Source organism: Urocitellus parryii, chromosome 5, assembly GCF_045843805.1.
Source record: "Urocitellus parryii isolate mUroPar1 chromosome 5, mUroPar1.hap1, whole genome shotgun sequence".
Lineage (NCBI taxonomy): Eukaryota > Metazoa > Chordata > Mammalia > Rodentia > Sciuridae > Urocitellus > Urocitellus parryii.
In genome coordinates, this window is record NC_135535.1 from 195,120,523 (window position 1) to 195,134,025 (window position 13,503).

General features: G+C 46.8%; 1 protein-coding gene across 19 annotated transcripts in view; it reads left to right on the forward strand.

Annotated features, from left to right (window-relative positions):
• Positions 1-3,634: 3,634 nt before the first annotated feature.
• Positions 3,635-13,503, forward strand: part of Tcf7l2 (transcription factor 7 like 2) — a 186,505-nt gene continuing 176,636 nt past the window's right edge. For all 19 annotated transcript variants that reach the window (XM_026389098.2, XM_077799034.1, XM_026389100.2 and 16 more), the window contains exons 1-3: positions 3,635-4,085; positions 4,345-4,411; positions 4,609-4,733. In XM_026389098.2, coding sequence (XP_026244883.1) covers positions 3,897-4,085; positions 4,345-4,411; positions 4,609-4,733 — 381 coding nt within the window. In that variant the 5' untranslated portion in view covers positions 3,635-3,896. The remainder of the gene's footprint in view (positions 4,086-4,344; positions 4,412-4,608; positions 4,734-13,503) is intronic.

Here is a 13,503-nt window from a genome sequence, read left to right on the forward strand (position 1 = left end):
GCCTATTTCCACAGTCCCCAGCAAACCCATTCCACTATTTCAATGGGCCTTGAACATCCACCATAATGTCCTTCATAGGAGACCAGTACCTGAAAGGGGACTGATAGGAACTAACTTTCTTTTCAGACTCACCGATAGGGATGAGGAAGGACATACACCCTGGGACAGTGACCTGTTCCCTTACCTTTGAAGGTAAAATGCAGGTTACTAATAGCAACACACCTCCACAGAGGGAGATTTAAGGGAAGGAGTTTGATGGAGAGGAGTCAACAGAAGTGAAGAAGCAAAAAGGGGTAGTGGACGAAGAGGAGGAGAAAAGGGGGCGGAGGGACCTGGGCTCCCCAGGAAGGGGCTCCATGGGAGAAATGTATACCTGCTCCCACAGGCTATTGTCCATTTCCCATATGCAAAAGCCATGGTGCCAGAATCCCTTGAGAGGCCCAGGCTAACATCAGAACCACTCTGTTTTCCCCCTTCTGTTTTTAGAATTTCTGCCACTTGGGCAGAACTTTTGGTCTCATAAACCAAGAATTGTCAGTGTCTAGAGAAGTTGCTTCAACACTTGGATACAAGCCAACTGTTGTTTATTTCGCACCAAATCTATAAATTACATGTCTACATTGTGGGCCAATCTGACCTTTTTTTTTTTTCTTTTAAATATTGTATTACCTTGTTTCCTGCCAATTGCAGTTCCAATCCTGCCCCTCCTCCTCCTCCATCTGGGCATCCCCATAAGCCCTTCCAGAGATCAGGGGTTATTGACCCTCTGAGATCTTGCTGGTCTCCCCACGCCTTTTTATAGCACAAAGCAATAAAATTAAATGTGGCACATGTGCTATCATAGAATAACTTTTAATTGCTTAATTAAATCAGAGATTTAAGGAAGGCAAGACTCAAGAGTTCTTTTTGAATGAAAAAAAAAAAAATAAGGATATGCCAAAAAGGATGAGATTTCTAATCACTGGAAAAAAGCCCTTAGTATTTACATGTGATAAAAATGCAGGCCAGTACATTAGAAACAATCAAGACACTCTTTAAAATTTCTATTCAATATATTTATGAGTTTTTATTATACAGGTAGTCCCGTAAGGGACACAGAAGACCTCATTATCCAACTTAATTCAGATCAGGGTTAGAGTAAAACAACAACAACAAACCTACCCCACAGGACAAAGAAATTGCCATAAAACTGAGTTACTATAAATGTGTTCCAGTTCAAGTAAATAAGCCCCTAAACCAGGCCTTAGGAAAGTCTACACTGTATATAGACAGACTTAGCACAACAAGCATACAGGTGACAATTACCAAGTGTGCAAAGCTATGGTCATTTTGCTAAATGTGTAAATCTAAAGGCAACCACCTGAAAAGACCTAAAAAAGGAAACTGTTAAATCCATTTGTACATGGATTTAACAGTGAAGCATTTCATTCTTCATGTTTTTACTTGGTGTCTTGAAATAATCCCCTTTCTGTCTCCACTCTCCCTCTTAGACACTGTGCCTGCCTTATTTATTTATGAACTCTGAAGGTTACTCCTACCTGCTGAGACTAATTAGCCCTGTGCTTTGTATCCTATGCAATCCTGTCTGATTAAATGTACACATTTGTTTTACTTCTTTTCAGACTCCTTCTCACTCCTGATTTTCTGATTAATATTAAAGTTGGGAGTTACAGTGATTCTCCTCTGCCTCCCCCCAACCCATTTTTATTTTGCCAGCATCTTACTCTTTCGTGTGCAAATGTGGTTGTGAATTTTTTTTTTCCAGTGCAGGGGAATTCGTTGGCCTTGTCAATCTCGGTATCATTATTTTTAGTAGTCTTCTTTCTGAGACCTTAGCCTATAAAACAGTTTTGCTGAAACCCCAACTCTCTAAATATTACATGGTGAATTTTGCTTTCTTTTGGAAATGTAGGTGCTGATGGGCCAACTGAAGAACAAGTGAGTTTATTTATTTATTTTTTATTTTAGGGAAGGGTGTGATAATTTAATACACTGTGGATTCCAGAACAAGGTTGCTCCTAATGGGCAATTTGCTAATTCCTATGGATTTATTTATTTATTTTCTTTTTTGTTCCCTTTTCAAGTTGTAGTTTCCGGTCCACTTCTCATTGGATACTTGCAAGAAAACCAATGTTTCTGTTCCATCATCCAGGAACACTGCTAAGGGAGCTGGGCCTTCCCCTTTAACATAATTCCTTTCCCCATTTTGTAGCAAATCAACTTGCTCCCCTGGAGAGAGCCTAACAATCAACAAATACCGGTCTCTCTTCCCAGGTTTCCCACCTCCTCCCTGAGGTCTTCCAGCATGGGTTTGGTGAGCAATTTCCTGCCAGGACTATCTACATCTTGATTATTCGGTCAGTCTTTAGGGACTTCATTTCAGACCCCCTTGGAGAACGACTCCAGCCCCACTGACCCCAGGGCTTGGTGAACTTTCAGTTTTATTTTCCCTGGCGCTGTTAACGCCCAAACTTTTCACCTCCCAAGTCAGAAAGGACTTTGAATCCTAGCTCATTTCCTACCACCTCCAACGTCAGTCGAAAAAAGAACGACACTTTACATTTAAAAAGAATCATATTATTTTCCTTAAGGATATTTTTTAATGCTCTTGACAAACCCTACATTATTTGTTTTTTGGATAAGAAGTCATGTTGGCATCTCTATCCCAGTAGGACTTTGCATGTAACAAAATGATTCACTATTAATAAACAAAACAAAAAAAAAAAAGACGGGGGGGGGGCGTCGTGGGTTAATAGTTTCTTTCACTGTAGATGACCAGGAACTTTGCCCAGCCCCTCTGCCTCCCCAAGCTCTCTCCAACTGGAGGGGTGATCCTTGCTTTTGACCACTTCAGTTACATGCCTTCCCGGGGCAGCTGACTTCACCGCTGGATTAATCACGAAGAACCCCCTCTCCTTGCCCACAACACTCGCCTCCTTCGCCCCTTCCCTAAGACTTATTTCTACTATTTCTAAAGTGCACTTTTTCTGGGCCTTTCCCCATCCCCGCCCCCCAAGTGGGCTTTCCTTCCGCCTTGCTCGGCTCGGATTCCTGCCTTGGTCGCCACCCCCTTCCCCTCCTCTCTCGCTCCGCATTGTCTTTCTGCAACCGCCCCCTCCCGGAGCGAGCGCCCGCACCCTCCAGACTCCCGGGCTCGCGCAGTGCGCGCAGGCCGCTCCCCCCGTGGCGCGCCTCCCGCGCCGCCCTCGCCCCCGCCCCTCTCCTCCCGCTCCTCTCCCTCCTCCCTCTCCCGGCGCCCGAAAGGATCATTGTTGGCCGCCCCCGCCCCGCCCACCCCGGCTGTTTATTTATGCACACGTCACCGGGACGGCCCCGCCCCCGGCATCTCATTAAGGCGAGTGTGTTCCTCTCGCCCTGTCAATAATCTCCGCTCCCAGACTACTCCGTTCCTCCGGATTTCGATCCCCCTTTTTCTATCTGTCAATCAGCGCCGCCTTTGAACTGAAAAGCTCTCAGTCTAACTTCAACTCACTCAAATCCGAGCGGCACGAGCTCCTCCTGTATCTTCGGCTTCCCCCCCCTTTGCTCTTTATATCTGACTTCTTGTTGTTGTTGGTGTTTTTTTTTTTTACCCCCCTTTTTTATTTATTATTTTTTTGCACATTGATCGGATCCTTGGGAACGAGAGAAAAAAGAAACCCAAACTCACGCGTGCAGAAGATCTCCCCCCCTTCCCCTCCCCTCCTCCCTCTTTTCCCCTCCCCAGGAGAGAAAGACCCCAAAGCAGAAAAAAAGTTCACCTTGGACTCGTCTTTTTCTTGCAATATTTTTTTTTGGGGGGGGGGCAAAACTTTTTTGGGTCTTTTTTTTTTTTTTTTTTGGATTTTCTTCCTCCTTCATTTTTCTTCCAAAATTGCTGCTGGTGGGTGAAAAAAATGCCGCAGCTGAACGGCGGTGGAGGAGATGACCTAGGCGCCAACGACGAACTGATTTCCTTCAAAGACGAGGGCGAACAGGAGGAGAAGAGCTCCGAAAACTCGTCGGCAGAGAGGGATTTAGCTGATGTCAAATCGTCTCTAGTCAATGAATCAGAAACGAATCAAAACAGCTCCTCCGATTCCGAGGTAGGAGAAGCCCCTCGGGCTGGTGGGGCTTTTTCTCTCTTTCCTGGGCTGGGCAGAGGTGGCTGGAAGGGGAGAACGCGGGGCCGGGGGCGGCGGCGGGGCGCCGCGGGCCGGGCGGGCGGCGGGGCGTGCGGTGCCACCATTGCAAAAACTTGTAACCCTGTTTTTCTGCCCCCCCCCACCCCGCCGATTCTTCCCCCCGTCCCCCCTCTGCGTGGCGTTTGCCCCTCGCCCTCCCCACCTCCACCCCTCCGGGAAGGCGGAAAGACGGCCTCCGCCTCGCTCCGAAAGTTTCCGAGATAAATCCCGGGAAAGTTTGGAAGAAGGTGAGTACGCCCCGCGCGCCCCGCAGCCGCCCCCGGGCCGGCCGCCCCGCGCGCCGGGCCCCGCGCCCCGCTCGGTCCGGCCCCGCGCCGGCCCTGCCGGGGCGCCCGGCCCCTGGGGGCACTTTCTAAAAAGTTTCTCCTCGTTCTCTCCCGCTCCGCGCGGCCGCCGCCGTCCCCTCGCCGCCCCGCCATGTTAGCCGCCAAGAGGCAAGATGGAGGGCTCTTTAAGGGGCCACCGTATCCCGGCTACCCCTTCATCATGATCCCCGACCTGACGAGCCCCTACCTCCCCAACGGATCGCTCTCGCCCACCGCCCGAACCGTAAGTGCCTCCGCGCCCGGCCCCCGCCCTCCGGCCCCGCATGCGGCCCTGCCCTGCCCCCTCCTCCCCTCCCCCTCCTCCCGCCTCCTCCCCTCCCCCGCTCGTGGCCCAGGCAGCCCGAAACTCTCCAAACTTTTCTGCCTTTTGTGGACTGGATTTGTTTGCACTTCGCCATGTTCTTGCTTTCAGTTTGCTGCCTCGCGATGTTGGGGAGCCCTTTCTTTCCAAGCAGGGCTTGGCTGGGGGGGGAAAAATCAGAAGAACTTTTTTGTGCGCTCTGATCCCCCCTCCCCCTTTGGTGGTGTTGTTTGTTTCTTCACCCTGGGAAGATGACTGACTGTGTGGCTCTTTCTTTTCTCTCCCTCTCTCTCTCTCTCTCTCTCTCTCTCTCCCTCTCTCTCTCTCTCTCTCTCTTCCCTCTTCTGTGGCGTCTTGGGCTTTCCCCGGTTAACCCTTTGGCTGCTGCTGCTGCTGGGCCCGGCGTGACCGGGCTGTGCCCGCAGCGCGGGGTGGCGAGTGCATTTTCCTCCAGGCGTTGCACTTGAGAACTAGCGAGCGCGCAGTGCCCGGGGCCCTGGAGAGGCGCCTCGGCTTTCTCTTTCGGGCGGTTGTTTATTTAGCTTTCTAGTGGAGATCACTGACTTTCGGCCCTCCTTCCCCCTTTCCCTGGAAGGTCACACTAGGCTGGTCCCCTCGCACACTTGGGGGCTCTGGGCATCCTTTTCTTTGGCCACCCGTAGGGCCGCGAGCGCTCTGGGTGCCGAGGCGGGCTCGGCTGAAGGGCGCACTAGCTGCGACTCTCCCGGGCCGCGCGGGTGACTGGGCAGTGCGGGGTGGGGAGGCCCTTGTGGCCAGGGTACTTGGTTTGTGTGCAGCCTAGATGGCCTCCTCTGGGTGGACTTGATGTGTTTCTAGGGAAATCTGGTGGCTTGAGGTGTGGAGTGTGGTCTGCTCTCGATAGCTTCTGGAAAGGCCCTCGGTGGGCCTCGGGGGGCCAGAGACCTGTGTGCGCGGGCTCAAGGGGTGCAGGGGGTGAGAGGCCAGGGGTGTGTCTCCTTCTAGACAGTGGGCCGCTGATGGCCTGCGGTCCAACTTAGGGAGGCCCCGGAGCAGCGCGGGGTGCCAGGCTCCCGGGGCGCTTCCTGCAGCGTGAGTCGGGCACTCACCGCTGACATTTGTTCGTAAGGCTCATCCCCTCCCCCACTGGGCCTCTGTCCCCCTGCCCTCATCCCGAGCCCCTCCCCCATCCCACTCTGTTAAAAAGCCTGGATTAGGAATCATCTCTAGACACGCAAGATGTGTTTATTCCCGGCTTCGCGGAATTGTCATTTTGCACCTTTTCTGGTTTGGTCCCCCACCCCTTATTTACACACAGTACTTTTGTTTTTTTCTTTTTCGGTAACTCGAGATGGCAATTTGAAATAATGCACCCACTGTTGAGCAGTAGTGGATATGGTGCTCATGGCCCAGGTTTGCCGGGCTGGAGTTGATCAGATCTACAAGTGTTTTTAAGCATTAAAATATTAACTATCAGGTTTGGCTTGTTTCTTTTCTTTCTTTTCTTTTTTTTTTTTTGGGCCCTGGCAGAATGGCAAGAGCATGCTAGACCGGTCATTTTTATGGCTAGGAAAGAAATAATTACCTGCCCCTCTCTTACGCCCAGGCTTCTGCATGCTTGGGAAGCTGGGAGCGTGGTTCAGCCCGACCTCCTCCTGTAGGGCCCGCTCTTTCAGGCTTCTGGGCCAGGCTCTGGCTTGCAATGTAGGGGAAACACAGTCAGGTTATTTGGTATTTTTCTTGGGAGCTTCTGGCATCTTAAAAGGGACTATTCAGCTCAGAATCGGAGTGTCCTGTGCTAACAAACTGGACCAAGCAACATTCCAAAGTAATCCTGGGAATTTCTTCCTCTCCTTCCCTCCTCCCGAGGATGGAAACCTCCTTCGTATTATTTTAAAATCCACTTAGCCATCTGAAAGACCATCTGAATATTGAGCCTTGATGGCTCGCTTGTTGGCTTTCTTGGCTCTTTTCAAACTCCACGTCTGTGACCCCTGACAATCTTGCCATGCCATCGCCTAAAACTTGAAGAGTGATGTAGTGCTGTAATTAGGAAACGGGGAAATTGTTAAAGGCAAATAAATTATTTCCCGGTGAGAAAAGGAAGGCTCCCAAACCTTGGTCCCCTTTGTGGGCATTATAGGAATAGACACATCTAGTCATTTTAATTGTGGACATAGCGGGTGGCCTTGTGCTGTGACATCAGATTGAGTCTGAGAGGACATTTCTGAACTCAGTAGGCAGTTTTAGTATTTGCATGTCAAACACCAGCAGACATCTTTGTGTACACTGCCTCTTCCTCCTTCCTCTCTGTTACCTGGGTTAGATTATGTGCTCCCAAATTAAAGTTATTTATTTAGGCCCGTAAGCGGAGCAGTGGAAATGAGGACGGGAGGCTGTTGTGTGTCACTCTTGACATCTTCGATCAGAGGGCCAGCTTGCAATTCCAGATTTGATACAGCTGCGGAGGAATCTATAGGCAAGAGAGTGGTCATTCCATGCTCATCTGAAATTCTCCGGCGCTTTACATAGGGTTTGTTTTTGAGGGCAAGGTGTAAAGACAAATTATCGGTATATTTGATCCTCTTTCCCTTCCTTGGTGGTATTTTTTTTTGTTGTTGTTTGTTTTTTTAACTACACTTTCTGTTAGTTAGGAGCATACCTGTAAAGCAACTGCATCCTTTAAAAAGCACACTCTCTGGAACTCTGATTTCTGCTTTTCTGTTTAAGAATGTAAAGAATTAGGAGTACCATTAAATCGGCTTATGATGAATAATACATTATCTCAAGAATAATGCTTTAATTGCTGACGACGCCATAAAGCTTGATAGTAATAATTTTATTTTAAAAGGACAAAGATTTCCGCATAACATTAATTTAGTCTTTGATACAGTAATAGGAATGGCTTTTAAAAAGACAGATTCAGATACAGAAATGCATTAAGGAGAGGTCTAGTTAAGGAGCCGGGAAGGGTTAGAACTGCAAATATTAGAACTGTGGTGACATTTGTATACTACAGATAAGAATGCTGTTACCACAGTAGAGTTGGTAGGAAAGAGTAGTTTTGCATTTCTTTTTCCCTTCTGGCTAACAAGAAATAGGGCTATAGTAGTGGAAATTCCGGTTAGATTTGAGATTTCTTTTGAAGAATTCGGTTATTAGAACTCTTGCATCTTCTTTTATCCAAACTTATTTGCTTTTCAGCTGAGCTATTTGCTACTAGGTTGAGCAGATAAATAAGCTGCTGCTTTATTTATCTTGAATTCATTTTTGAACTTGGGATTCAGCAATTTAAAGGAAACCAAGAGGGGCCTATTCATTGGGGTTTTATTTAGCTGGGCAACTTCTCTTTCTGGCTTGTGAAAAATGGATGTTTTCTCCCCGCTCAAACAACATAATCCTTCCTGATACAAAAGATTGAGACCTAGGAGTGTGAAGGGTTAATGTTGGTCCTTCCCTGTTGTCTTCCCGCCCCCCACCTTCACCCCTGATTGTTTTGACAACACTTTTCAAAGTGTGACATTCCAAGCCCCTACATAACAATGTAATATTACTGTAATTACACAGGTCATTACATTTTAAATAGAGAATAATAAAATGCTTATCGCCCTGAAAAAGAACAGGTGTTCTTGCCCTTCTTTGGTATTTATGCTAATTGTTTTTCATCTCCTTCAGAAATATTTATGGCGAACATGTTTAGATTTCAATCTCAATGCAACAGTATTAATTCTGTGCTAATCTTTATAGGTTGGGGTTTAATGTCTGCAGTATGGATTATGGGCTCAACATTCACCCAATAAGTCATATTTGAATGATTATAAATTTAATGTGCCAGCGCTGTGCAGTTTGTGGATATTCGGGCTTTCTGAAACCCCAGTAACAAACTCTGAGAGCAGTTGGGAGCCTGACAGTGCTTATCTGGGAGAAGTGTTGGGAAACTTGACCCACTGCTTAGGGGCCAGGAGCTTTGGCTGATGCCCCCATCTCTGATGAAGAGATTTTGAGGAAAACAATCCTGGTTCTTGCTAGGAATTTTTCACCTTGATTTTAATTTTACTGATAGGGATTTCATTTAGAGTCCCTGCTGGAAGTCGGTCAGCTGTTTCTTAGCAAGCTGTGAAAAAGTTACAGGAAGGTTTCCGGGAGCTTACAGATCAAGAATGCTGTTCTGTTAGCCGTGCAGGAGCGTCGCAGTTCTGCACGCCATTAAAAAAATATTTGCTTTAGAAAGCTAGCATTTTAATAGTTGCACCAGAGGCTGCGCTTTTAAAGATTACAGTCCAAGTCTTTCCAGGATTTGAATGCCTCCTAACATCCCACGGGGTGCCCGGGTGTGTGTAAAAAGTGCCTAGATTTCTCGGTTGAGAAATCCTGGTGCAAGTTCTGTTACACACTCGCAGTGGGTAAACTGGAAGGTATCTTAAGAGGATTTTGCACTTTGTCAGATGTTTCACAACAGGGGCCCCCGAATCACATTAAAAATGCACTGCAGAGAAAAGACAGCTGCAAATTTTTGTGTGGACGCGTGTTTCTGGACCATGACTAAAACTCCGAGGACCTTTTCCCCAGCTGTCTGGAAGTTATGTGGAAGTTGGTTTATTGGCAGTTAAGTATGGGACAACCTGGATTTAGCAAATGCTCTCTCCAACACAGGAAGTAGATGACATTATATGGAGGGAGAGGAGGAGACTTCAGGCAGGGAGCGATATACTGTTGATTTTTTTTTTTTTTTAAATTGTGGAGTTGCCAAATAAATTAAGCCCTTTCCAAGGAAGTAGGTGTAGGCTTTTTAGTCTTGGTGAATGGAACTAGATAATATCTTTGACCGCATTTGTATCTCTTTGGAGGTGACACATTTCAGCTTTTTGAAAGGGAGGGGGGGATGAACCAGATTCTTCCGGGGCTTTACATTTTGAAGGGGGGTGGTGGTGGTGGTGGGAGACGTGGGTGTCTGAGATTCTTCTGGGAGTAAATATTGGAAATCATGTGAATAAATCTTCAAGTTGGACTTATAATTGAGCACATTTGTGAAGGAAATGGTTAATTTTACAACCAAAGGCAAACTCGCACCTCGACAGGTCTGCTGAAAGAAATGTGCCCCAGTCCTTTGCTGGCAAGCACACCGGGTCATAAATCCACAGGCTTTATTTACAGCCCATAACACTTATGAATGTTAAGATATTTGACGCCACGTTGGCCTTATAATATTCAAGGTCCGCAGACATTGGCAGTAGCTCAGATTTCTCTCACTAATTATAAGCAACGAGATGGGGGGGCATCACAAAGGCCGCCCTCCCCCTCCCGACCCCCACCCCTGCAATCTGAGTTTCCCCGACACAGACCCCCGCCCCCACTTGGCAGCTGACCTGTACTTTCCCTCTAGGCTATTGTTATACACGTTTATAAAGAGGACTTTGAGGGATGGAAATTCACTGGGGGGCTCTGTACAAACGCTTTTTTTCAAAAGCAAAGTTCTCTGCGTGTTTGCCTCCCCCCCCTTTCTTCGATTTCCCCCTCTTTTTCCTTTCCTTTCTTAATCCTCTCTCCCCCAGTTTTTTTGGAGGCTCCTTTGCCTATATCGTGCATATTTCCCAGAATACTTAAGGAAACCTGATATAGGAGACTGCATTTTAATTTATATGATGTTCCACCAAGCTGGAAGGAAAAGACACACATTGCAAAGCTCTCTAGTGAATGCGAGGGTTTCAGCAAAGTGAGTCGGGGGGGGGGGGGGTTGAGGAGAGTGGATTAAAAGAATTTAATAGGCAAGAAAAAAAAATCCTAGTTTACGCTGGGCATAGGAGGGCCACTCAGGGGGGTGGGGGGGTGTGCTGGCATCTGGAGGAGGAGGCAAGTAACTGTAGCCGGAGGTGGCTTGACTTGATTAGAAAAGGGCTAGGAGGTAGGGCAAAGACTCAGGGCATGGGGGAATGGCTTGTTGGAAGTGGGGGGCTAAAAGTTTTCTTAGGGGCCGGAGGAACCGTGGGAGGCACTCTTAAAAACTATATTGCTTTGCTCAGCAGAGATTGGTTCCAATCCCCTCCCCACCCAGAGTGTTCTCGCTGGCAATAAATATGTTTCCTATCAGTTGCCCCCAGCGCTTGGAGGTGGGGGGTCCGGCTGGGGCTTTATCTGTGAGACCCAGCTAAGAGAGAAGGCTGACTGTCCTGCCGATGGTAACTTAGGTTTAAGAAGTGGGCTGTTCTGGTGTGTGTGTTGCAATTAGACCAACACGGTGGTGGAGGGGGGCCTGGGAATCGGGTGTGTGTGTGACTTGAGCAGCGAGAGAGGAGCTGCTGGCCCTGTCATTCCTGGCCAGATCCTTCCCCTCCATCCAACCCAAACTTAAAGACCCAGGCTGAAAGGTTTTATTTTCTAATCAATGGAATGCAGAAACTTACTAGCCCTCAGGGATAGATGTGAATCCCTTAACAGCTCATTACAAAGATGAGGCTGTGGGATCTTTGAACGGGTTATCAGCCACGGTGTTCTTGGTTTTCCCAGGATAGGTTTTTCTTCCTTAGGCACATCTGATTTTGGGTCGGTAATTCAGCGCGTTATATTTTATTATTTTTATCATGAAGTGGCCCCAGACAGCGCGGACTGCAGGGGAAGGGGCGGCTGCACATGGCATCAGCTCCGAAGGAGTTAACGTTGCTCGCTAAAGTTTGGCATCATGAAAATAAATTTGAGGCCTGGTAGGCATTAGCAGGGCACAGCACATTTACAGAGCTTAATTAGTACGAACTGTAATTGTTCATGGTCTGCCAGAAGAAGTAATGTTCAGGAAAAGTGGAGTCCCTTTCTTGCAGTCTTCAGTTTGAAACCGATAAATCACTTGCATATTTGTGTAGTGATTCAAATGGAGCTAAGACCTCTCCCATCCCAACATGTGGTAAATTGTAAAGTCAATGAATTGCAGATGTAGGCTACAGTGAGATTCTCTAAGAAAATGCAGAATGAATGGGAAAGAGTGATGCTATAAATATTTACTGAGAAGATAACTAGGTTCCTGCGTGCTGGGCCAATTATGATGTACTAAATATATTAGTAAAATGCTTTAAAAAAATCGAGAGGAGTTGTGTAGGTCTTTGGGTGGGTTGGTTTGTTTTGGAAAGTGAAATGAAAGGCACTGTGTTATTGTCATGTCAGTTTTACTGAGCCTGAATCACAATGGCATGCCCAGGGAAGGACACATGAAACCCACATTAATGCAAATTAATTCGTTATGAGTTGCAGGGCTGTGACTGCTAAGTGGAGTAATGATGGGGCATCATTTTAAGAGTGTTAGTGTAGCAACTTTTAATGGAAAATGCTGTGTTAAGAACATGTCTCAGCACTTCAGCCCACGTGTTTTTATATGCTAGAAATGTGTTTTATACAAGAGCAGGAAACTCAATTCACTTTATTATTATTTTTTTCCTCCCAGGTTTCAGAACTTTTAATTATGTTTTGACGTTTAAAGAAAACCATTGTTTTTTCTCAAAAACTAACCCAGAGATGCCTACCGCCCTTGCTTGGTTCCATCTCAGCTTTTCCTTTTCTTTTTCTTTTTGCCAAGGATTGCAGCACAAAGTGGAAAAACAATGAATGTAACATCCCCTGTAGACCTGTAGATAAAACTTTCTTGAAGTGATTTCTCCCCCCCCCCTTCCTTTTTTGCTTCTTAGAGGATTTTGGTCTCAGGCAGTGTTGCAAGTCAATACTTCTTTTCCCCAAATGTGAGTAGGTGGATATGTATGGAAGCTGTAAAAGTTAATGATCATTCTCTGACTCATAGCTGATGGTTTCAGGTTGAGGAAAAGAAAAAAAAAATTAATGAGGGTAAATAGACATTTGATGGAACACTGAGACAGTAGGAGAGATTGTTCTTGTGTCTGAGGGCATGCATTTTGTTGAAGCAGAATTTCTGAAGGGAGAATGGGGCCGGGGGAGAAGGAGGTGCCATTGTTCCCTGGTTGTGTTAGGATGCTATAAATGTTCTGTGCCTAGATCTTTGCAGGAATATTTAAACCTAAGGACCCATGAGAAATCCTGGTTTTGCATTCTTCCCTCTTGAAGTTAGAGTCTCCCTTGGCATAGTCAGTCATCCAAATTCCTGGTCAAAAGTTTACTTCCCATTACATGGAGAAAAGCTCTTAGCACAGGACTAGGGGGCCCGTGCCCACACAGCTCCCCCTGGAATGTCCTGATAGCCTAGAAAAGGTCTGAAGGTATACTAATAGAAGTATTTTTTCCTTGAAGCTAATGCCATGGAAATTAGACCTCAGGTGGCTCATAGAGGGTAGAGGAGGAAAGTAGATGAAAAAACTCCAAGAAAACCAAATCTGCTTGGGAAATGGATCTATTAATTTTTTCACATGGAGGAGAAAGCCAGGTGATTCATAAAACCAAAAAGAAAGCACATGTTCCACCTCATACCAATTTGGTGGAATGAATAGGCATCAAAAAGTAATCTTCACTCCCTCTGGAAGTTAACTCGGTGCTGGAAAAACTAGCGTAGGATTTCAGTTTTTCTTGTGGTGCCTTGGAGAATGAGATTCCTGTGGTTGAAGGAGCTGCTTCCTCTTCCCCCATCTCCATAGCTCTGATGTTCTGTATCTGAAACATCAAATCTAGAGGCAGTAGTAGTGATTGGAAGTAAAATGAGAGGAATCAAGGTTTGCTAATAAGGAGAGAAGCCCTTCATCCGGAGATGTGGCCAGCTCCTCAT